The sequence below is a fragment of the Canis lupus genome, chromosome 14 (assembly GCF_003254725.2).
Source record: "Canis lupus dingo isolate Sandy chromosome 14, ASM325472v2, whole genome shotgun sequence".
NCBI classification, from domain to species: domain Eukaryota; kingdom Metazoa; phylum Chordata; class Mammalia; order Carnivora; family Canidae; genus Canis; species Canis lupus.
Genome location: NC_064256.1, coordinates 3092845 through 3117500, shown reverse-complemented (window position 1 = coordinate 3117500; position 24656 = coordinate 3092845). Strand labels below are relative to the sequence as shown.

The window sequence follows — 24656 nt, the reverse complement described above, 5'->3', positions numbered from 1 at the left end:
CTTATGGCCCCAGACCCTGGATCAGTCCTGCTACATAATAGGTGCCCGATAAAAACTTGAATGCTTCTTGAGAATTAGCTGGTTTGAAATGAAACCCAAAGTAAGCGCTTTTTGTCCAAACAAAACCTGTTGTTCTTTAAAGAAAATGAATTAAAAAAAAAAAAAAGAAAATGAATTGATTTGGAGACTCAGTTTTCACCCAGTCATCTGCTACATGTATCTCAGAAGTATGGAGGCTGCGTGGCCAGCATCTTCCTTGTCACTATAATCTCCTAGTAGTTGTTTTGTTCCCATCCTGCCATAAAAGAGAATTAGGACTTAGGCCCTGTCATTCAGGAGCTGCTGCAATGAAGAAGTGGCTGGTTAGTACGGTGTCTGGTACTTTTACCCCAGAAGCCACTGGAATAGGAGAGAACAGATAGAATAGACAAAGAAATTAATGGGGAAAAAAATAGTGGGAAATGCTGGCAAGAAGTCCAAACAACTTCAAATGCCGAAAATTTGTCTTATTCACCAAAATATCTTTATATCCATAGCCCATATTTTTCTGTAGCATCGTTAAAGTTCAAACCAGAAAGTGTTCTCAAATCCAGTAGGTTCTCTGTTGAAGGACCAATCCAAAGAGCATTGGACGTTTTACCTGTGTCACTGTAGGTCACATTTAACCAACAAGCACCCCTTTCTGCAGTTTGAAGCATAAGGCAAACAACACCCCCAAAAGATGAAAGACATGGTGCGACCATTAAAAATTGTTGAGGTTTTTTTTTTTTTTTTTTCTTCCTATTTGAACTTTAGGAGAGGAAAATTAAGTTGCCATTTGAGCCCAAGATGCCAGGAATGTCGCCTTTATCAGCTGATTTTTCTCACCATCAGGAGGGCTCTAAGTGGGCTCAACAGCAGCCGCCTGCCACTGTTGGGATCCAAAGTGTGCATGCACTTTCTGAAAATCACCCATCCTGCTGTGTAATCAGCAATATTTGCAGAGATCCTTAATGCCAAAGTCGTGTTAAGGTCAGCAACAACATGCCAGAACCCGAAGAAAAGAAAACACTTTTTGAATTTGACATTTGCCAGTGACTAGTTTAGTTTCTTTTTCATCTCTTGCCATTTTGGGAGAGGAAGAGGGTACCTCCAAGCAGTCTTATTTCTCTCTGGCACCACTCACTTCAGGATCTCATAAGCTCTCACCTCCAATTCCTGAGAATGTCCAAAGTCGTCTCTGTACTGTCAGCGGCTTCCCTTCTTCACCATCATTCTACCCTGTACACTGTGCTCAAGTGATCTTGCCAGAGCTCATATCTGATTATATCATTTCACCTCTTAAAATCCTCCTAAGGCTCCCTATGGCTTCTCAAATAAAGTCCACAGTCCATAGATGGCCCCCAAAGCTGATAGTCACCTGGCCCCTACCCATCTCCCCAAGCTCACCTCGTGCCTCCGTCTTCACATGTGATCTGTGTGTACTAAAAGGAACCCCTTGTCGTTCCCGAAAACTGGCCTTCGTTCATGCCATTCAAAGGCCTCATGCTTTTGTACATGGTTTTCCCATTATCTGGAGTTATGTCATCTGTAATTTACTATAAAAATACTTTAGCACTGATGGCTTGATTTTATTTTCGGCTAAGAGCTACTCAGTTTAAATTTCAACCGCAGTAGCAATCAGTCTCCCTAGTCGTGAATCCCACTCCAGGATTGGTCAGCTTTCACAATATCAGAAAGGTCACATTTCAGAGGGAGCTGCAACCAGCGCAGTTACTGGTGTCTGGATTAACACTATACACCTTGCCAATTAGCACAGGAATGCCAGTATGAATTTTTTTTGGAGAAAGGAAATTAGTCATTAATTGATGCAGCTGTTAGATGATCACCCATAATGAAAATGAGCTGGTAGTCAAGATCTTAAGATTCCCCTGCATAAGCAAGTTGTAAGAATATAGCACATCCTATACAATACAGCTCAAAATGGATCAGGGCACCTGGGTGGCTCAGTCAGTTAAGCATCTGCCTTCAACTCTGATCATGATCTCAGGGTACTGAATTGAGGCTCACGTTGGGCTCTCTGCTCAGGAGGAGTCTGCTTCTCCCTCTCCCTTTACCTCTCCCCACTACCTGCTTGTGGACGCTCTCTCAAATAAATAAATTAAATTCTAAAAGATTTTTAAAAGTGGATCATTGATCTAAATATAAAACCTGGGGATCCCTGGGTGGCTCAGCGGTTTAGCGTCTGCCTTTGGTCCAGGGCACGATCCTGGAGTCCCGGGATCGAGTCCCACGTCAGGCTCCCGGCATGGGCCTGCTTCTCCCTCCTCCTGTGTCTCTGCCTCTCTCTCTCTGTCTATCATAAATAGATAAATCTTTAAAAATAAATAAATAAATAAATAAATAAATAAATAAATAAATAAATAACCTAAAACCATAAAACTTCTAAGAGAAAACTTAGGACAAAAAATTTTTGTGAGTTTATTTGGGCCAAGATGACTTATGTATGACCCAAAAACACCATCCATAAAAGAAAAAAATTATGAAGTTCATCAAAATTAAAAACCATTCTTTAAAAGACATTGCTAAGATGAAAAGGCAAGCCAAGGAGTGGGAGAAAATGTTCCCAAAATGCATATCTAATAAGGGACTTGTATCCAGAATATATAAAGAACTCTCAAAACTGAAGAAAACAAACAACCAAAAAAATATTGGGCAAGGTGCACCTGGGTGGCTCAGTGGTTGAGCATCTGCCTTCAGCTCAGGGCATAATCCTGGGGTCCTGGAATCGAGTCCTGCATTGGGCTCCCTAAGGGGAGCCTGCTTCTCCCTCTGCCTCTGTCTCTGCCTCTCTCAGTGTGTCTCTCATGAATAAATAAAATCTTTAAAAAAAAGATATTGGGCAAGAATTATGAACCCAAAAGTATATGGATGGTGGATAAGCACATGAATATATGCCCACCATCAGTAGTCATCAAGAAAATGAAAATTGAAACCACAGTGAGATACAACTACATACCTGTTAGAATAAGTAAAAATAATTTTTTTAACCCAACAAACACCCAAAGGCTTTAGCTGAAGTGAAATTTCTAACAAAGAAAAACAAATACTGCATGATATCACTTATATGCAGAATCAAAAAAAGAAGTCAAAATCATAGAAACATAGAGCAGAAAAGTAGTGGCTGGGGGTTGGAGAAACAGAGGTTGGTAAAAGTACAAACTTTTAGTATAAGATTTGAATAAGGCCTCAGAATCTAATGTAAAACATGGTGACTTTAGTTGATAACACAATATCATATAATTGAAATTTGCTAAGATGTTAAAAGTGTAGAACTTAAATGTTCTCTTTTTTTTTTTAAGGATAAATATGTGACAGACATATTAATTAACTAGATTGGGGGAATCCTTCAACAAGATGTATGTCTATCAAATCAAATCACAATGTGTGCTTAAAATGTCTTACAGTTTTGGGGCACCTGTGTGGCTCAGTCAGTTAAGTATCTAACTCTTGGCTTTGGTTCCGTGATCTCAGGATCATGAGCTCGAGCCCTGCGTGGGGCTCCACACTCAGCTTGGAGTCTGCTTGTCCCTCTCCCTCCCCCTCTGCCCTCCCCTTGCTCTTTCTGTCTCTAAAAATGAATAAACACAACCTTTAAAAAAAAATCCATAAGCTCTGGTGCATCATTGCTGGTAGGAAAGGAAAATGGCATAGCTCCTTTGGAAAACAATTTGGCTGTTTCTTATAAAGTTAAAATAATACTTACTACATGACCCAGCAGTTCCACTTCCAGCATTTACCTATGACAAATGAAAATTTATATTTACACAGAAACCTGTACACAAAGCAGCTTTATTTATAATCACCCAAAACGAGAAACACCCCAGATATCAACTGGTAACTAGGTAAACTGTAGTATTTCCCTGCAGTGGGAATGTGCTCATCAGTAACAAGGAACAAACACAACATGAACAAATCACAAATGCTTTAAGCAGAGAGAAAGAAGCAGAACTCCCAAAGCTACATACTATATGATTCCATTTATATGGCACTCCGGACAAGACAAAACTCTAGGGAGCGTAAAGAGATCAGTGGTGGACAGGTCCTTAGGGTCTGGGTAGCGCTTGATGGCAGAGGGGCTCAAGGGAATTCTGGGCATGATGATATCGTTCTGTAACTTGATTATAGTTGTGATGTTACAACTGTGTGCATTTGTCAAAGCTCATAGAACTAGACACTGAAAAGGGTGAGTTTTACTGTTTACAAATTATTTCTCAATAAACCTTACTTAAAAAAAGGAAAGATGACAGTCAAGCCTGAAGCTCCATCATTAGGAATAATGCCCAAAGCTTTTGCAGTCATTTGTCTGGAACATTTCCTGTCACCTGATGCAGACCATGAGGGTAACAGCGTTTTCACTCTGAAGGTGTTCACGTCTACCTCTAGTAAGCCTCCCATGGCACGATCAAACAGCGCACCCAAAACAATAATTCGGACTTCACTGGGCTTAGAGCACAGTCTGAACTATGCCTGCCAATGGATGGAGGATTTTGTTTTCTTTTCTTTTTCTTTTCTTTTCTTTTTTTTTTTTTAAAAAAAGCCTGTGAGGTAGAATTATTTGGACTGAAACTTGCTTTTGTTACTGCTTAACACAAAAGTCACAGAGTAGCCAGTCCTTACCCATCTCAGACTTCTTGGCAGTTACCAATAACTACCAAAGAGAATCTAGGAAATGTGCATGTCAGAATGACTCAGGCTGGGCAGCCCCAGTGGCACAGCGGCTTGGCGCCGCCTGCAGCCTGGGGTGTGATCCTGGAGACACGGGATCGAGTCCCACATCGGGCTCCCTGCATGGAGCCTGCCTCTCCCTCTGCCTGTGTCTCTTCCCTGCCTCTCTGTGTGTCTCTCATGAATAAATAAATAAAATCTTAAAAAAAAAAAAAAAAAGAATGACTCAGGCCATGCCAACATAGGAGTGCCCTCCTTCCTCAAGCTCATTCAGATCATCTTGTTTACTTAGGTATCACCTCCTGTTGCAAACCCTTCCTGACACCCCATGGCAGATGTCCATGGCACACTGACACATGTGCTTCAGATTGAGACACTTCTGAAAAGAAGAGGCCTTCTTTGGGGTTTTTGTATTGGGTTGTTTTTTGTTGCTGTTTGGTTGGGTTTTCTTTTTTAAAGATTGTATTAATTTATTCATGAGAGATACGGAGAAAGGCAGAGACATAGGAAGAGGGAGAAGCAGGCTCCCTGTGGGGAGCCTGATGTGGCACTCAGTCCCAGGACCCCAGGATCACAGCCTGAGCCAAAGGCAGATGCTCAACTACTGAGCCACCCAAGTGCCCCTATTTGGTTGGGATGTTTTGGTCTGCCCCAGGAGGCTGTGGAGTCTTTTAGGGCACAAATCATGTCTCACGTTCCCAAGTGCGAACACAATTTTATTCTTAAATAGATAAGTAAATTTATTTTAGTGTTTTGCTTAAGTAACAGGCTAATTGTAATAAGAGTGATGATAGCCAACACTTCCAGTGCACTTGCTCTATGCCAGGCCTATGCCATATGCTTGGTACTCAGTAGCTCCTCAGAGCACCTTATGAGGTAAGTGTTGTTGTCATCCCAGGTGCACAGATAAGGAAACCAAGACATAAAGGAAGTGATGCGCCTGAAGTCACACAGCTAGTAAATGTTGGAATTGGGAATTGAAACCAAAGTAGTATCATTCCAAGGCCAACTCTTTAGAGCTCTGTGACCTGTGCCTCTCAGTTTTGCTACAGCAATATCTTTTAAAAGATAGAATGCTTTTCACATTATGCATAAATCCCAGTCTTTGAAAGGAGTTTTAGAGCTCATTGACTGCTCAGCCCAATGTTTGGATTAATAAGCAAGTGAGGATCACAGAAACTGACTGGCTCCAGATCACTCACTTACTCGTTAGATGGCTTTCTAGTGAACAAGCAGAGGAGTGCATAAATATTTACAGGGCCACTGCTGCCTTAAATATTTGAGTATTCTGTCCCAAAAAATTATTGTTTTCATCAGGAAAATATATTGCTAACTGCTCTCTCCATCTTTGCCTTTTTTAGGGTTCACTGTTTCCACTATCTCATCCCCCTTGCAAAGGAGGGGAACTATGCCATCGTTGCTAATGTGGAAAGTATGGATTATGACCCTCTGGTGGTCAAGCTCAACAAAGACATCAGTGCCATTGAAGAGGCCATGAGTGCCAGCCTTCAGCAGCACAAGTTCCAATATATATTTGAAGGTCAGACCCTGCCTCTGTCCCTAGGATTTGAGGAGGAAGGAAGGGTGAAGGTCTTTTTGTTTTTTCTATACTATTGAAGTTCAAAACTTGTAGTTGTTTGGGTTTGGGTTTGGTTTGGTTTTTCCTTTTTGAATTAAAGCTGCAATATCTAGTCTCTCTCTGTATAGCTAGGTAGACAACAATATGGCTGCCATCTGCTCCTGGTTGGGAAGATTTAATCCAACATAAGGCAGATGGCAGCCTGGCTGCCTCCCTGACATACCACTCGTGAGAGTTGTGTAAATACATAGAGTGGACCATGAGTTAGTTCAGGAGGAGCTCATAAAAGAAAACGAAGCACACATAAAATGAGAAGATTCTAAAAAAGCTCTCATTGACTAAAATTATCAGCAGAAATGAAAGTTTTCTCTCAAAGAACATGCTATTGTCTGAAAAGAACAGAAACCTCTGATCAGCAGAGATTTTAGGAAGTCTATATCCATAAATGCCTTGGGGCAGGCAGGCAAGGAAGAGTATTAAAGCAAGTTCCATGTAATGGCATTCAGCTTCAACATTTTGAAATATGTGATGCCAGCCAAATCATTTTTCATGCCGAATTCCTCCCATGGGAAGGACTTTAAGGACTTCAAACTATATTCCCTTCCTTCTTCTTCTGGTTTGTTTATATGTAGGCCTGGGTGCCAAAGGTACCTATGGTGTCTCTCAGAATTAAGCCAATGTTATTTAAAAACAATTAAGAAGTTTCTTTGTGCAAAAGATTACAGAACCTGGGGGTAAGAAAGAAATGCTTGGCAATTGCTTGCTTTAAGAATCAGTTATGTCCCCCAAAATGCAGACCAAAAAAATAAGAAATCCTATTTTCCCACTAAATGATGCCATAAAGATGCATTCTGAAAGGAACTATCCCTAAAAGACTTCAGCCAAAAAGAATTCGTGATTAAAAGGTAAGCTATTCTCTCCATGGCACTGAGAATCTGGAAGCAGTCCTCTGGAGCTGGCAGCTCTGTTGCCCCCCTGAGAAGTCACTCCTCGCTCACTACAGTTGCCTCCTTGCTCTTGACTGTGGCTCTTCCAAGCCCTGTAGTATCAACATTCACAGTTCCTAGACTTACCTTCTCATTTGCCCAGACATTTCTTAACCTCTCATTCTGATGAGTAGCAATTCTCTTCTTGAAATACGGGTGTAACACTCTGACTTAGAAGAGAGGGGAGGAAATAATGCATTGAAGACTTTCTGTGTAAAAACCTCTAGGTATTTATCTGTGATACTACTTTCTAAATTCAAAGGCATAATACAGAATTTGCCAAGGAGTGTGGAATGGGGGTAACAGAGTCTCAGGCTTCCTTGGCGTGGCGGAAAGGAGTATTTTATCACAGATATTATTTGAAGTTGCTAGTGCATAGTGATCATTTAAAGCAGACAACTTCTACTGGGTTTTATTTTTAATTATTATTATTATAATTTATTATATACATGTACTTACATTTTGTGGGAGGAAGGGAAAACCAAATGGATCGTTGTATTTTCACATGTTCTTCTCTGCTTCCAGAACCTCCTTACAGAAAAAAGAAGAGTTTCCATGATCTTTGGTTGTTTATAACAACCTGGCATATTTTCTAAGCCCTTGGCCTGGTAGCTTGAGGTATAATATGGCAGGGCTGGAGCAGTGGTTATGTTGCATCGAGCCTCTCCATTTGTGACTACTAGGACATTGTATACTCTGAAACTATTGTAAGATCAGTGGTGCAACAATCCTCAGGGATAGATATCCTTTGGTCATTTAAGTTTGTGGAGAATTTGAAGAGAGAAACTCTTCCAGATTGGTGTATAAGCTCATGCAAGGTGGTACTAACCGTCTCCTCTTTTCCCCCCACTGATCTGCGCTGGCCCTTCAGGCCTGGGTCACCTGATCTCCTGCATCCTCATTAATGGTGCCCAGTACTTCAGGCGCATCAGTGAGTCCGGCATCAAGAAGATGTGTAGGAACATCTTTGTCCTTCAGCAGAATCTGACCAACATCACCATGTCGCGGGAGGCCGACCTGGACTTTGCAAGGTAGGAGGAAAGATTGGGCTCAGTCCCTCATACCAAAGCCAAGATCCCATTGCCTATAAAAATTACTTGGAAAGGGCAGCCCCGGTGGCACAGCGGTTTAGCGCCGCCTGCAGCCCGGGGTTTGATCCTAGGGACCCTGGATCGAGTCCCATGTCGGGCTCCCTGCATGGAGCCTGCTTCTCCCTCTGCCTGTGCCTCTGCCCCTCTCTTTGTGTGTGTCTCTATGAATAAATAAATAAAATCTTTAAAAAAAATTACTTGGAAAAATAGATTCTTGGTACTTATAAAGTTAGTTTAAAAAAAAAATGAACCAGTGAGATGTTCTTGAGTCTTAAAGAAGGTAATTTTATACAATTATTTTTATTTTAATTTTTTGAATTTTAAATTTTTTTAAAGATTTTATTTACTCACAAGAGACACAGAGAGAGAGGTAGAGACCTAGGCAGAGGGAGAAGTAGGATCCCTGTGGGAGCCCGATGTGGGACCTGATCCCAGCACCCCGGGATCACAACCTGAGCCAAAGGCAGATGCTCAGCCACTGAGCCACCCAGGCGTCCCTCTGTACAATTCTATTGGATGTTTAACCTCCCTGGGGCAGAGGTTTTCCTGTTCTCTAACCTAAGTTCCTCTTACTACAAAACTTCAGTACTTTCTTATAAAAGCAATATTTGCTCATTGCCTAAGATATGTAACATAAAATACAAAAAAATAAATAAATAAATGTTACTTATAAGCCTTTCATCTAGAGACTGTGACAGTCGGTACAATTTCTCCTGGCTCTGTGCCTGTGCCATGGATACAGGTGAATTATCATACTATGCATGCATATAATTTCTCTTTGTACAAAATTGAAACTATGTTAATGTAATTTTATATTTGTTTAATTGTATTTTCCCATATCAGTAATATTCTTTGAAAACATTATTTTTCCCAAAGCCACTAATAGTCTTGAAAGTACAGTTGATCCTTGAACAACATGGGTTTGAACTGTGCAGGTCCACTTATATGCAGATTTTTTTTGTACATTACTATTAATGTATTTTCTCTTCCTTATCTTCTTAATAACATTTTCTTTCCTCTAGCTTACTTTGTTGTGAGAATACAGTATATAATACATATAACATACAAAATATGGGTTAACACTGTTCATGGGGCACCTGGATGGCTCAGTTGGTCAAGCTTCTGTCTGGTCAAGTCATGGTCTCGGGGTCCTGGAATCGAGTCCCGCATCAGGCTCCCTGCTTAGCAGGGAGCCAGCTTCTTCCTCTGCCTCTACTCATGTTCTCTCTCTTTCTCATCTCTCATATCATCTCTTTCTCTCTCTCTCTCTCTCTCTCAAATAAATAAATAAATTCTTTAGAAATCAATGGTCTATGTTATTGGTAAGGCATCTATCTGGTCAACAGTAGGCTATTAGTAGTTAAGTTTTGGGAGAGTCAAAAGTTATACACAGATTTATGATTCATGAGAATCACCCCTACCCCTACCTTGCCACGTGGTTCAAGGGTCCACTGTATTACTTTTGATACCTGAACAAATATTCCACGATATAAATTAGCCATTATTTAATCATTTGCACACTTGTAAACATTAGGATTTTTTCCCTCATAAATAACATGTGTAAAATGTATGTTTATAGGAGTCTTTTCCTCATCTCTTTTCTCTTTCCCATTTGAAACCCTTCTTCTCTTCTTGTTTTCATTGTGGGGACAGTGGTTACTCATCGTGAACCATGCTCACCCTTCATGTCCTTGAAGGCTCTTCTTTCAAACAGCACTCTTACTTTCCCTGTCCGGGGTTTGCTGATCTCAATTTTTAATGCTTCTTTATAATACACTTTTCCAATTTGAGAGGTTGTTTTATCCTCTCTTCATGTGGTCTCAACACTATTTATACTTTACTTAAATCATCAGACCTTTGGTACTTTGAGGAAAGCAAAAACAGTTTTGAAGAGGATCGATGATGATTATGGTATCCTAGTGCTTTATTCCTGTTTGTACCTTGGTGAATTATTTTGTAAACCCCTTAATGGCTAGGAAGTCATTCGTTTTCAATAGTCTAGAATTCTCCTGCCCAACATTTGTACTCTCATATCATTCCATTCGATTTTTTGATTCCTCAAGAAGTTCCAGAAAATTTGAAACCATTTTAAGACATTTCAGGAAATGATGAAATATTGCATTACTTTGACAGTTATCAAGATCTATATGCTAGGGTCTTTGTTTTGAAAGAAGATAACCATAGATCTTCCTTTTTTAACTTTTCTTCTCCAATCTAGCCCTCCATTTGTTCCATGGCTACCCTGTTCGTCTGCTTCTCTGTCCTTCTTCCCGGTCTTGTTCTTCCTTTGTGTGGGTATATGGGTGGGTGTGTTCATTAAATTCCCTACTTTAGGCTAAATTTGGTAGAAGGCCTTCTTTGCACAGATTAAGGAAACCAGGTGTGACTGAATACTGCATTTATTTGGTTGCTCTTATGGGGAATGATCTCATTATTGAATTAGTCTATTCATAATAACATTGACAAGGGGAAGTTAAGAACATGGAGGCCCGAGGGATACAGAAGAGCATTACTAATTCTCTGAGGAATATAATTCTTAAATTCAATCATCCTTTTTTAAATGATTTTTTTTATTTAGCTGAAATAAGTAAATTAACGGTTTTTGGCAGACAGTATGGGGCCTGAACATGTACTAAAAAAAACAGCATCTGAATAATGAAATACTGACTGGGCGGTCTTGAGGTTGGCATCAGCGGGCTGTGTGCCAGCAGTGTTTCTTCAGGAATTGAATGGCAACTGAGCCGTGCCTCTTATAGTTGGATTTGTGAATGATGTCCAAGGAAGTGGGTATGGGCTGAAATGTGACCCCTTTGGAGAGGTACTACAACTATTGCTCTTTACTCTTAATGGATTATGAAAGGAAATATAGGCAGCATAAATATGTAGCATTGGATGATGCTATCCGTCCAATCTTGGTTCAGAAGACCTCTCCTTTTTTTTTTTTTTTTAAGATTTATATATTTATTTGAGAGAGAGAGCAAGTGACACAGAAGGACAGAGGGAGAGAGAATCCCAAGCAGGCTCCCCACTGAGTGGGCAGCCTGACATGGGGCTCGATCTCACAACCCTGAGATCATGACCTTAGCAGAAACCGAGAGTCAGGTACTTAACCAACTGCGCCACCCAGATGCCCCTGAGAAGACCTCTCCTTATTAGATTTGTATGTCCCAAGAGACCAAAACTCTTTCTGTCTGTTTACTTAGTGCCTGGGTCAGAGTAGGTGCTCATCGTGTATACTGGAGGAGTGGATAGGTATCCAACCAAGGCTTCTTTTGCTGTTGGTGAAAGGCTTGGATAATGACAAAGTTTAGTCTGTCTTTAATGCCCTGAAAAGTTCTTTAATTAGCTTACACGGGTCAGTTTTCTTACACGCCTCTAAAGAACAGCATCCTTCTAGAGCAGAAAGCACTTGACGAAAGGAACCATATATCCCTGCCATTCATTGTCTCTTTCTCCCTCATTTGCTGTTACTCCCCTACATACAAACACACATAGACACACTTTATAGCCTTATTTTTTTTCTGTTCCTGTTTTTGGTAGGGACGGGTTTCGTGAAATGGGTTCCATCAATTCCACTGAATTTGAAGCTGTGTAAAATAAATATAACAGCTATACCAAAATAGCCAGAAATAACAGACTGCAGCAGCGAGCCTCAGCGTTCCGTAAGCAGTGTCTAATCAAGCATGGACAGCATCTGTATTTCCAGCAAATCTCTATAGGAATGTTATCTTCAAACACAGTAATTAATCACTAGTTGCCATGTGTCATAAAACTTACTTAAAAAGTTGCAAGGCTCTTGTGGTTTTTCACCTCCAGAGCCTCCCTGGCCAGTGGAAAATTCAAACACCCTTTATGTAATAAAGAGGAATCTGGAGTGATTCCATTTCTGTTGATTCTTCTACTTGTAGCACTGCTGTCCATCCCTTTTTCTACACACCTTTACTCTCTCTCCAGTAGGAGGATAAATCCCGGGTAAGCAAAGGATCAGCAGAACCTGTATAATCACCAGAATTACAGAGAAACCCTGTCCCCTATGATAATGATCTCTGCTGTGGTTTTAACCCTTTTGACCCCAGAGTGCGTTTTCAGACTCAAGACAATACTTTGTCCTGGAAAAATGACTGCAGATTAACTAGAAAATGGAAGGGATTTATGAGTGTGCCTTTTTAGTTCCTTTCATCAGAAATCATCTTATCCTGAGCTGCCATGCACTTCTCCAGAACTGAGTCTCTGAAAGAACCCAGGAGTCCAGGCACTGTGTCACAGGAGAAGTCTGGCTGGGCACTGAATTTACATTATTGTAATTCAGGCAATTAAGACTAATAAATAAGCAAAATGTAAAGTATCTCAGATGATGATATATGCTATGGTGAAAAATGAGGCATGGAAAGGGGGAAGAGAGTATTCCAGGGTCTAATAAAGGTAACCCACAATTTTAGAGTGGTCACAGAAGCCCTTAATGATGTGTAACATTTGAGGAAAGACCTAAAGGAAAACTGGGAGCAAAGCCATGTGATTATCTCGGGGAAGAGCATATGAGGAAAAGACATGTAGGAGGAAAGAACCAAAGGGAGAAGTATGCTTGGCATTTAAAGAATAGCAGAAAGGCCAGAATGTATGGCTGAAGTGAATGAGCAAAGGAAAAAGTCAGAGATCGCGTCACAGGTTTATTCTAAGAAGCTGAGATCTTGAAGACTGTTGCAATAACATTGGCTTTCACTTCGAGTAAGGTAGGAAGCTATCAGATGGTTTGGAACAGAAGACCACCATAATGTAACTTACCCTGTGAAAGAAACCCTCCTGGCTGCTGTGTTGTAAATAGACATTTCGGGAGGGGAGGTTGCAGACAAGGGCAAAAGCAGAAGGAGCTGTCAGGAAACTACTGCAATAACCTGGGTGAAAGATGGTGGTGAATCAAACCAAGATGGTGGCAGTGCAGAAGATGAGAAGTGGTCAGATTAGGATATAGTTTAAAAGTTGAGCTGACAAGATTTGCTGAGGGATTGGAAGTCAGCCAGTGGCTGCACGGTTTTTGTTCTGAGCAATTCAAAGGATGGAGTTTTGATTTACTGAACAGAAGATGAGCCAGACAACGGGAAAGACAGGCTAAGTTTGGGAGGTGGGAACAGGACAGCTAGGAAGGGGCTATCAAGAGTTTGGCTTTGGAAATACTGAGTTTAAAATGCACATCAGACAACCGAATAGAAATCATGGAGAGCTGAATATACAAATCTGAATTTGGGAAAGATGTCTGGGCTGGAAATAGGGGTTTGGGAATCATCAGCATATAGATGGGATTTAAAGCCGTTAGATGGAATGAGAGATGAGATCGTATTGAGAACACAAGCAGAGAAAAAAGGCCATCCAAGAACTGGGCCTTGGGTAGGCAGTCCACCATGGAGACGTTGGAGTGCTTAAGACAGACCAGCCAGGGAACCTGAGAAGGGACAGGAAGATAGCAGGAGAGAGGTCTGTGTCCCAGAAGAAAATGTGTTAAGAGGAGAGTGTCTTCTTCTGTGTCAAGTGGTGCCAGTAGGTTAAATTAGCTTAGGACAGAGAATTGGGCCCTGATAAGAGGAGTGAAATGCTTTGGTTTGCACTCAAGCTTCTCTACGCCTACTACAGAAACAAGCTCTGGGAACAGGCTTCTCCCTCCTCACTTCTGTGGTAGGTTCTGATGCATTTATGGCAAACAAAAATGCAATTAGAGTATTTCTGGGCTGATGTATAGAAGACCAAATTAGAAACTTCTCTTTAATATTAGTCACTAAGAAAGCCCTGCTCCTCCTAGCATATATATTCATTATATGTTTCCCACAATGAAGAGGAGCTGTGATCTCTCTTAGGACACTGAGTGGTTTTATTTTTAATGGAGGTCAGTCTCTGCTCCTACATGCCCCACATCTCCCTTCTACAGCCCTAGACTCCCTTCCAACAACGCTCGTTTACCTTTGGAGTTGTTCTATATAAACTTACTTAACCAGCGAAGCCCTATATCCCCTGTGTATAATACACATACAGAGGAACATCATCACAGAAGCCAACAGAAAAATCACTGGTAAAGAAGCAACCATTTGGAATCTGAACCAAAGAAGAAATCAACCTTGCCTGAAATGCCTCCTCAGGACACAGATTTATATGGAGAAGTACAACACACCGTATTTGCTTAGCTCAATAAGAGATTGAATCAAGAAAATAAAGAGACAACTGAAAGAATGAGAGAAAATATTTGCATATCATATATCTGATAAGGGACTTGTATCCAGAATTCATAGAAATATCTGGCCAATACTGCTTGAAACTGTCAAGGTCATGAAAAACAAGGGCAATCTGAGAAAAATGTTTATAGCCAAAAGAAGACTAAGAAGGCATGACAGGATGCCTGAATGGCTCAGTTGGTTAAGCATCTGCCTTCAGCTCAGGTCATGACCTTTGGGTCCTAGGATTGAGCCCAATATCAGGCTCCCTGCTCATTGGGGAGTCTGCTTGTTCCTCTCTCTCTGCCCCTCCCCCTGCTCATGCTCTCTTACAAATAATTAATTAATTAATTAATTAATTAATTAAGAAGGCATGACAGCTACATGTAATGCAGTGTCCTGGATGGGATCCTGGAACAGAAAAAGAACATTATGTAAAAACTAAGAAAATGTCAATCAACTGTGGACTTCAGTTAAGAATCAATATTGATTCATTAGTTGTGATAAATATACTAATATAAGATGTTAATAATAGGGAGACTGGGTGTAAGTTATATGGGAAATCTTTGTGTTATCTTCTCGATTCTTCTGTAAGTCTAAAACTATTGGGAAAAACTACTAAAAAATATGCAAAGGATTTGTGTAGCCATTTCTCCAAAGAAGATATAGAGAAGGCTCATACACATATGAAAAGATGCTTGATATACACATGAAAAGATGTTATTAGGGAAATGCAAGTCAAAGCCACAATGAGGTAATCACTTTACACCCACCAATCAAAAAGACAGACAATCCAACCCCAGCAAGTATTGGAGTGGATGTGGAGAAACTCGAATCCTCATACATTGCTGGTAGGAATGTAAAAAGGCATAGCAGCTTTGGAAGACATTCATCAGATCTTCAAAACGTAAAACTTACCATAGACTTGCCATATGACCCGACAGTGCCTCTTCTAGGTGTTACTCAAGAGAAATGAAAACATGCATCTACAAAACAATCTGTACGCAAATTGTCGTGACGGCCAAAAAGTGGAAGCAACCCAGATACCCATCAAGCACTAGATAAAATGTGATAAACCCACACAATGGGTATTTTCCAGCTATCACAAGAAAAGTACTGATACATAATAACAAATGGATGAACCTTGAGAACATTGCATTAAATGAAAGAAGTTATAGAGAGACAGACAATAGAGTGGTGGCTACTTAGAGCTGGAGGGTTGGGAGAAAATGGGAACATGGGTTTCCTTTGGAGTAATGAAAATGTCCGAAAATAGATGGTGCTCATGGTTGCAGAACCCTATGAGTACACAAAGGATGTATAAAATGTACACTTTCAGTGAGTGAATTGTATCTCAATAAAGCTGTTTTTTTTTGTTTTGTTTTAAAAAAAGGTTTGAGGGATCCGTGGGTGGCTCAGCGGTTTAGTGCCTGCCTTTGGCCCAGGGTGTGATCCTGGAGTTCCGGGATCGAGTCCTGCATTGGGCTCCCTGCATGGAGCCTGCTTCTCCCTGTGCTGCCTGTGCCTCTCTCTCTCTCTCTCTCTATCTCTATCTCTATCTCTGTCTTTCATGAATAAATAAAATCTTAAAAGAAAAAAGAGGTTGAACTTTAAAGCTTAAAGCTTCCCATCACAGGAAATGAGTAGCCCATGTTTTCTGCTTACATTGATTGGGTGAGGTGGAGGAGGGAGAGTTGTTGGAAATATCTAACTTTTTGAGTTTCCCCAATCTATCAGGGAGGTAGAAGATCAAGGCAGAGTTTTTGGAGGAGGTGATGCTTGATATTAATCTTAAGCAGAGTTATCCAGCGGGGAAGGGAGAGCCATTTTGAACAGAAAAGGCAGTTCAGGGCGAGTGGAGCAGATGCTTGAGGAAGGAAGTAGTAGAGGATGAGGCAAGAGGAGAGCAGAGCTAGCCTCCGGTGAGCTCACCGCACTTGCCCCCTCCTCACAGGCCTCCTCTCGAAAGTTTGAAAACATGTCTCCCTCTCCCCCCCTGGACGCCCTGTTTTCCTTACTTACCCCGATGCATTCTTTTCTTAGCGCATATCACCATCTTACCTATTCTCCATTTACTTGTTCGTTCGCTCCTTACCTGTTTGTGGAAAGTAGAATGTGAGCTGCCTAAGACAAGGACTCTTGTTCACTTCTCTAGCCCTGGACCTGGCCTGTAGTAGGCATTCCATAAATTCTTGGCAGGGAGGGGGGGATGTTAAGGTGTTCAGACTCGATCCTGTAGGGTAAATGGATTCAGGGGAAGAGCGAGACGGTCAGGCCTGTATTCTAAGTAGATTCCTTGAGCCGCTAGGGGAGGAAGTGGAGAGGAGGACGATAAAACTGCAGGCCCCGCAAACCAAGTGGAAGGTATTGGCAAGAGAGTAGGGCCTGAACGAGGTCGGTCTGGAGGGAGATGGAGGACACAGTTGAGAAGTGGGTGGAAGCTAAAATTGGTAGGATTTAGACAGTGATGGAACCATGAGAATAAAGAAAAAGGAATCAAGGTACCTTCTGACATAGGTAGCTAAGTGGGTCCTAGGAGTACCTTTCTATCTGCTAGATGGGCGGTTGCCCAATGCAGAAATCATTGAATAAAGCCAATAAGGTATTTTTAAAAAAAAAATCAGCCTCCAGGAGGAGGGAGAGAGAGGTTTGATGGAGGTCACCAGTGGACGTGACAAATGTCGGCTGCCTATGACGATGTCTCACATGCAACTAGACACTTGAGCTAGAAGCTGGGGGTGGAAGGAGCTGTATTGAATAAACAGATGTGGGAAGTCATCAGCCTCAGATTATGGTGTGAAACCACCGAGGAAATGAGCACTGTAAACGGAGGACCATGCCCTGGGGAACACCAACGTGTTAGGACATGAGAAGGAAAAGGAGCCTCTGAAGAGGACAGGAAGGGGATGGTGTTGCAGCACAAAAGCAGAAAAGGACAGGCCATGAACGTGCTGCCTGCCCAGAAATGGTCCTTTCCCCATAAATTGATCTTCCCAGTAAATTAAAGCATCTTCCCATTTGAACCTCTCCAACTCCTCTCTGAGGCAAACTATTTAGGTGACAGAGTGAATGACAAAGCCAGCCTAGAAACTGAACGTGTATCAATTCAACCCCGTGCTTTATCCTTGACCTTGTGTTGTGTCTAAGGCCCAGAATGATCCCTGGCATGGCCGAGAATATTGAATTCCTTCCCAGGCCGCTGTTGAGGCTGACTTCTTCCCACAAACCTCTTGGACAAGGAACAGCTCTTTGGTTTTCTGCAGCAAAGGTGTGGGTTTTCCCCTTTGGACTGACCAGGGTATAGGCTGACAGGAATTAGCAATGACATGCTGCCATCTACTGGAAACACCCACAGACATCCAGACGGATGCGTATCTGTGGTTCCCTAAATCCCCATCATTCACATGAATCAGCAGTGGATACTGCCTCTGAAGGAGGCTTTGGGGGTGGCCTGGCTGAAAATATGAAATGCCCTTACCTATTAGATAAAATGCTATTTGATTGCCAGAGAGCAATTCTGTTTCTGAACAGATACATATGCATATATTTTTCACGGTCTTTTCTCTGCTAATGTTTTTTCCCATCTTTAGTCTGTCCTTGGTCTTATCCACTTCTCCAATTCTGGGATAACCTATCCCTTTTCAAACCTCTACCTGTAAAACTCCAGATTTTTGACTCAAGATTTTTTATCGTGGGGATTTTTGATTAATTTTATAGGAGAGATCGGTCTGCTACCAAAAATCTTTTAATAGTAGTGCCCCCTAAAAATTCTGTTATATTTCTGGAATTTAACAGTGGTACAAAGCTAGCCCTGACTTTCCTAGGGGCCAGAGTAAATTGGGAAATATGATGGAATAAATAGCTTTTGCTCCCTGGGAGAAGGAAATATACTCATTAATAAAATGTAATAATAAAACAAAAATTTGTATGGCTTGTTGCCTAAAAAAATTTTCTTTAAAATTTGTATAAGTAGATTTAAATAATATTACATCTCCCAAATTAAACCTTCATTTGACTTTGCTACACTATTTCTGACTATCCTTCTTTCTACTTGATCTACTTTTTTTGTGTTTATTACACTTATAGTAGGTTCCATACCTTCTAGCAATTAACTGATCTCTAATTAATTGTTTAATGAGGACTCTTTATCCCCCAGAGACTACCCCCCAAAATGAGTATTTATAAAGCTCTCAAAAATAATGCCTGCCCGTATTGATGTTTGATTGGTCATATCTTATGTACGAGGTTTTAAGTGAGAGTTCTTTTGATTATGCTCAATTAATGTCACCATACCCTGTACATATATAATGTCTATATATAATTTAGGGTTCCTCAAGATTATTAGCAGATAGTTGTAGTCCTCCCTTTGTAGCACATGTGCTGGAATTGGAATGATTCAGAGATTAGCATAGATGACAGGCAGTATTATTTCCAATAAAGATCCCAGGGAATGGAAATCTGAAGTGACTTGCCCAAAATCTCTCATCCAGTTGTGCTATTTATATACCCTGCACTACCTTTGTAGTTGTCATGGTTAGGAAATTAAATTAATTCACCCAACGAGGCCATTTTTCTGCCAGGAAATGATTGTGCTAAAAAGACATGTACTGAAAAGATATGAAGCTTGTTCTTGACTCAAGCCCAAGAATGATCATTTACTGACTTTATTAGAATTCTTACTGAATAACTGGAAGCTGGAAGCTGACCTTTCTTGTTTTGTAAATGAAGATATGCTGTTTAATTTTGGTGCTTAAATGTAGGAAACAGGCACATTTGCTATAGCTATAAAAGCCAAGCTATGACCCCATACAAACCATACCAAGGCCAGACTTCTTCCCCCGCACCTTTCCCATTAGACAATTCTTATGACTAGTTACCGTAATTGTGTTTTGTTTTTGGTTTCTGGGTGGGTTTTTTTTTCCCCTCTGCTGCTCTGTAACAGCAATCTAAGATGTTTGTGAATATGATTTGCGTTTCAAAGTGTTTGATACATATGAATTTACACATACGTTTCAGAGAGCATCCTTAGCTAAATATAGGAACAGTTACCAAGAAGTAAACATGTGCCTAGCCTTACAGACTTTAGACTTCACACCATTTTCAATGAAACAAGGATAGCTTCTAGAAAACAACCACCTTTACTGTAAACTACCCAGAGGCCTAAATTACTTTCTTGCAGTGCTGTTTTAAGACCCATTATTATTACTATTATATAATTAAACTCAGTACATGACATGAACCATAAGAAGTGCTTTACCTCTGCTGGTTCACTAAATCCTCCCTGAAACTCTCTATGTAACTATTATGACCTCATTTTCTAGATGAAAAAACTAAGGCTTAAAGAGGCTAAGCAAATTCTCAGTTTACATAATAATGATAAGAGTTAGGATTCAAACTTAGGTCAGTCCAACACCAAAGCCCATGTATGTTCTTAGCCATATGGAATCAGGGTTCTCATTTGGTAAATATTGGGTCTCTGTTTGCTTTAATTAAAATATTATCTCCTTTTACAATTAGCCTCCTAGCTCTCAAATGTTTTTTCTTTTTTCCTTTATTTTTTCTGGTTGTCTTTCCCACTTGATTTCCATCAAGCTCTGATCTCTGGCACTTTTAATTAGCTTTCATTAGCAGTGTCACTGCAGAGGGCTCTGCAGACCCCTCCTGCCCTGGAATGTGTGAGGTAGGGCTGGTTTTGCCCAGCCATCCGGTACTCGGTAGTACCCTGCATTGTTGGTCTTCTGTACCTCTTCCAAGCAATTGTCCTGGAGCAATAACATTTGACATTCAAAAACACTCTCTTGTGGGGCGCCTGGGGGGCTCAGTTGGTTGTTAAGCATCTGACTCTTGATTTCAGCTCAGGTCACAATCTCCAGGTCGTGAGATGGAGCCCCACATCCCATCATGTTCCTTGCTCAGCGGGCAGTCCTCTTGAGATCTTTCCCTCTCTCCCCACACATGTGCTTGCAATCTCTTTCTCTCTCTCTCAAATAAGTAAATCTTAAAAAAAAAAAAAAAAAAAAAAAAAAGAAAAAGAAAAAGAATACTCTCTGAGAACCATACCATAAATTAGAACTAGCACATGATCATATCACAGGTAAACTCTATCATTGATCCCAGGCACATACATGTGTATTCTTAAAACACCAAGCACAGTAACCAAGTGGTTCTCAAAGGCTAGATGGTATAAGAATTTGATATGGGACTTTTTAAAAAAATGGAATTCTTTGACTCCATCCCTAAAAATTCAGATCTAGAAGGTGGGTGGGGGGCAGGTAGGGAGCAAGAATCTAAGCTTACTTTACAAGTGCCCAGGAGACACTTGGGTGGCTTAGTGGTTGGGCGTCTGCCTTTGACTCAGGGTTTGATCCTGGGGTCCTGGGATGGAATCCCAGGTCGGGCTCCCTGCGTGGAGCCTGCTTCTCCCTCTGCCTATGTCTCTGTCTCTCCCTCTGTGTCTCTCATGAATAAATAAAATCTTTTTTAAAAATGAAAAAAACAAACAAGTGCCCAGACGAGCCTGATGCAGATGGTTCTTGGACGCTCTTAGAGAAATACTGGCCTACCCTCATGTCCTTTGAGTCTCACATTAGGCTGTTTCTCTCTCAGCCCCTTATTCTCCTTTAGTCCCCATAATCCTTCTTCCTCCCACTCTAGGCAGTGAAAGTAAAACCTGCCTGAAAGCCCTGTTCTGGATTTAGTGGAGTCATTAACATCATCCCTCAGGGCAGTCACCATAATGATGATGATGACAACGATGAGGACTGTGACAACAACAGTGAGGACTGTTTTGAGGCAGGGTCAAGCTGTGTTCTTGGAAGTTTTGGGATGAACTAACCAGTACTTGACTGATCTAGAAAGTGGCCAATAAACAGATTCAGTCCATGATTATGGTATAAACTTGGGCAAGTCCCTTCAGCTCTCTTAGCTGAAGTTTCCTTGTCTAAAAATAAGGCTCTGGAAACACCTGGGTGGCTCAGCCAGTTGAGCATCTGCCTTTGGCTTAGGTCATGATCCTGGGCTCCCTGCTTGGCGGGGAGTCTCTTTCCCCCTCTCCCTCTGCCTGCAGCTCTCCTTGCTTGTGCGCTCTCTTTCTCTCTCGGTACATCAAGTAAATAAATCTTAAAAATAAATAACTAAATAAATAAAAAATAAAAATAAGGCTCCAAGTAGAAGATCAACTGTAGATATGACTCACCCAGAGTTTGCACGAGGTAGAGCTAGAGATGGGGCTCAGAGGTCCAGAGCGCCACCTTGACTACCAGCTCTCAGATAAGACTATTACAGGAAGGTTTTTGAAAGGTAACAAATAAACTTCAATCTAATTCCATAAAGGTACCATAAAGATTTCTGAGATACACAGTACCTGCACTTTTAATATTTGGTGACTGAACGGACAAATGAACGCATTTGTGTATATGAATGAATGAAGGCATGAGTTGCAGAGGCCAGTTTCTTCCAGTCAAGCTTGCTGTTGTGGCATTTGCACACCACACCTCCTGGAGGGTAAGACAGACAGAAGCTGGCTACTGCTTTTGCCTGACCTATAAAGGTCCTATAAGGCTCTGAATGGTAATTCAAAAAATAAACATGTAGGTGCTCAAAAATATAAATGTCACATCTGCTGTAGCTCTTCATCTCCTTTGCCGCGCTGTGGTTTTCCGGTTGATGGAAAGGTTTTATTCAGATCAGCCATTTCACTTTTTCCTGGAGGCACTCTTAATCTTTGTGTTCTAACCTTTAAAGATCTAGGCTTCGGTTGCTGCCGTAATGATTTCCACTGCCTGGCATCTACATGTTTAAATTCTGCCAAAGAACTGCCCACCTCCTATTTTGGTCAATTGCAGATGGAGCCTAATGAGGAGCAAGAACAAATTGGGGGGGTAGGAGAGGCCAGCTCATGAGTGACCAACCAACCCATCTTTCTCTCTCTCTCTCTCAATACCTGGGTCAGGGGAAGGAGTAGAGCCATGACCTCCCCTCTGCCACAGGCAGTTGCACCCCATCTCCTTCTCCTTGCAGCATTCTCTTCCACAAAGATTCTGATGAACATTTTGGGGGCGCTGAGGACCACCAAAGAGGGAGGGGAGAAGTTGGGGGCTTTTAGTGGCTGGAGCACTTTATTGACAACATTAAAGTCTTCGTGGATAGGTTCGGCCAGAAATTAATTACAGCCCAGTTCCCCCATTTCTCCCTTAGGTGACAGTCTTCTGTTGATGTGTGCTGCTGTGAAAGTAATAATAGGTTTCAAATGTTTGTGAAAAACAGAAAGTAATTACTTGCTGTGATAAATCAGTCATCTGAAGTTTCAGCTTCTCTCTGCTCCATGTACGTGGCAGTGGGTCTGTTTCTTTTGTTAACTTTAATTATATAGCATAGGAGCATTTTTATTTTTCAGTTTTCAGAAATTTTGCCTTTTTCTTTTCTTGGTTTCCTAGTTCTCCGGGGATGAAAGTATTGAAATGATAATGACACATAACTAACATTTGAACAAGGGAAGCATATGTCTGCCAGGGAGCTGATTGCCTTAGTTAAGTTTTGTAGCTATTGGCTATTAGCTATTTGCCAGTTTCTCTAATGAGCCTTAAATATTTACTGTTTGTGGTGCAGAAGGAAAGAATGTGCTCTCAGGCATTCTGAGGTTTCTTCTCACCAATAGCATATGTTTAAATTACGGGCCCCGAAGCCAAAGAGCCTCTAATAGCACTTTTCCCTTTTTTAAATTAAAAGAAAGAAAGGAAGGAAGAAAAATTTCCAATCAAATCTGCAGCTCCTTTCCTGGGGTCCTTTTTTTTTTTTTTTTTTTTTTCATTAGGACCTGCATGGATCTGCTTGGATGATACTGACCCCTTTGTTAGCTCACCTGCAGAATAAGAGAGAAATATCCTTTTGACAGCTATCTTAAAAGAGATCCTTACCCAAGCAGATGGAGTAGTGAGGACCCTATGCTAGCCAGCATGATATATTATTACAGGTAGGTATCTTGCCGTTAGCCCCAAAGCTGGCTCACCCCTAAAAATGTGAACTATACATGCTCATATTTCCTTTTAACTCCTATAATATGAATATTAAGATTTTGTGTTCTAATGTCTTGTCCATTCCTGATCAGTGAGCTGTCATAAATCCTAACTTCAAAGGCTTGCTTAATCTCCTGGATCAAGCTGTCCCTTACTTAGAACAGTAAGTTTTTCCCTTTCCAATATTAATCTCTCTCTTCAATCTGTCATTTATATTTAGAATCAAATAGAAGGGCAGTAAGAGTGGAGTGTCTTATTATTTATCTCATTTATTAATTGGTTGTCTATTAGATAATTCTTCTGTATGGAAAATCATACTAACTGGGGACTTCTGAGCTTTTTCACTGCAGTGATAATTGGTGTTCGTGATGTTTGCCCCTGAGACTGGAAGATCCCATCCATCATCAAACAACACTACTGCATTTAGTATAGTTTTAGCATTATGTCATTATGTTTACTCTTTCTTTTAAAAACTGATGGCAATATGATATCTCAATTTAAGTCAGAATCTCTGATTACAACTATAACCCCTTATTTTCTTCCCATCCTGCACAGTGGAGTTTTTATACCGCTGTAATTCTGTCATAGTGTTTCAGTTTTCCACATAGAGGTAAGACAAGGTAGTAACAATAAATAGCTTTAATTTTTTTTTATTCTACTGTTGTTAACATTATTACCAATAACCGCTATGTATTGAGCACATACTTTGTGCAAGGCACTCTACGTATGTGATGTACACACATTATCTTATTTAATCCTTATAATAACCTAGTGTGCTTAGGTATTAGCATTTTCATTCTACAAACGGGAAAATTGAGTCTGAAAGATTAAGTAACCCAGGGTCTACACAACTAGCAACTGACAGAACTATGATTCAAAGCCAGATCTATCTGCATTTTAGCTATTGTTCTATACAGCTCATGACAATGTAATGCATTAGTATTTCAAGAAGATATACCACAGCCTCAGTGATTTTTATAGACTCTATTAAATGGTGATGATAGGGTGTTCCTTGTTAAAAGGGCTTCAAGGAGGGGTAACAATTTTTTATCTTCCCTGCAAGAAATTGAAAGATGTTTTGT

The 24656-nt window shown here is 40.8% G+C and overlaps 1 protein-coding gene and 1 long non-coding RNA gene across 4 annotated transcripts in view; one reads left to right on the top strand and one right to left on the bottom strand.

The window, feature by feature from the left end:
• Positions 1 to 7805, bottom strand: part of LOC125752447 (uncharacterized) — a 25803-nt gene extending 17998 nt beyond the window's left edge. Inside the window, exons 1-2 of the long non-coding RNA XR_007401959.1 lie at positions 7732 to 7805; positions 3746 to 3779 (exon numbers count right to left, since the gene is read on the bottom strand). This is a non-coding gene — a long non-coding RNA (uncharacterized LOC125752447). The remainder of the gene's footprint in view (positions 1 to 3745; positions 3780 to 7731) is intronic.
• EXOC4 (exocyst complex component 4) overlaps positions 1 to 24656 on the top strand; it is a 746744-nt gene that overhangs the window by 683511 nt on the left and 38577 nt on the right. For 2 of the 3 annotated variants that reach the window (XM_025471693.3, XM_025471694.3), the window contains exons 16-17: positions 6069 to 6247; positions 8144 to 8303. In XM_025471693.3, coding sequence (XP_025327478.1) covers positions 6069 to 6247; positions 8144 to 8303 — 339 coding nt within the window. Of the gene's footprint in view, positions 1 to 6068; positions 6248 to 8143; positions 8304 to 11903; positions 12030 to 24656 lie in introns of those variants that run through there. The other variant, XM_025471695.3, reaches the window with a different exon arrangement.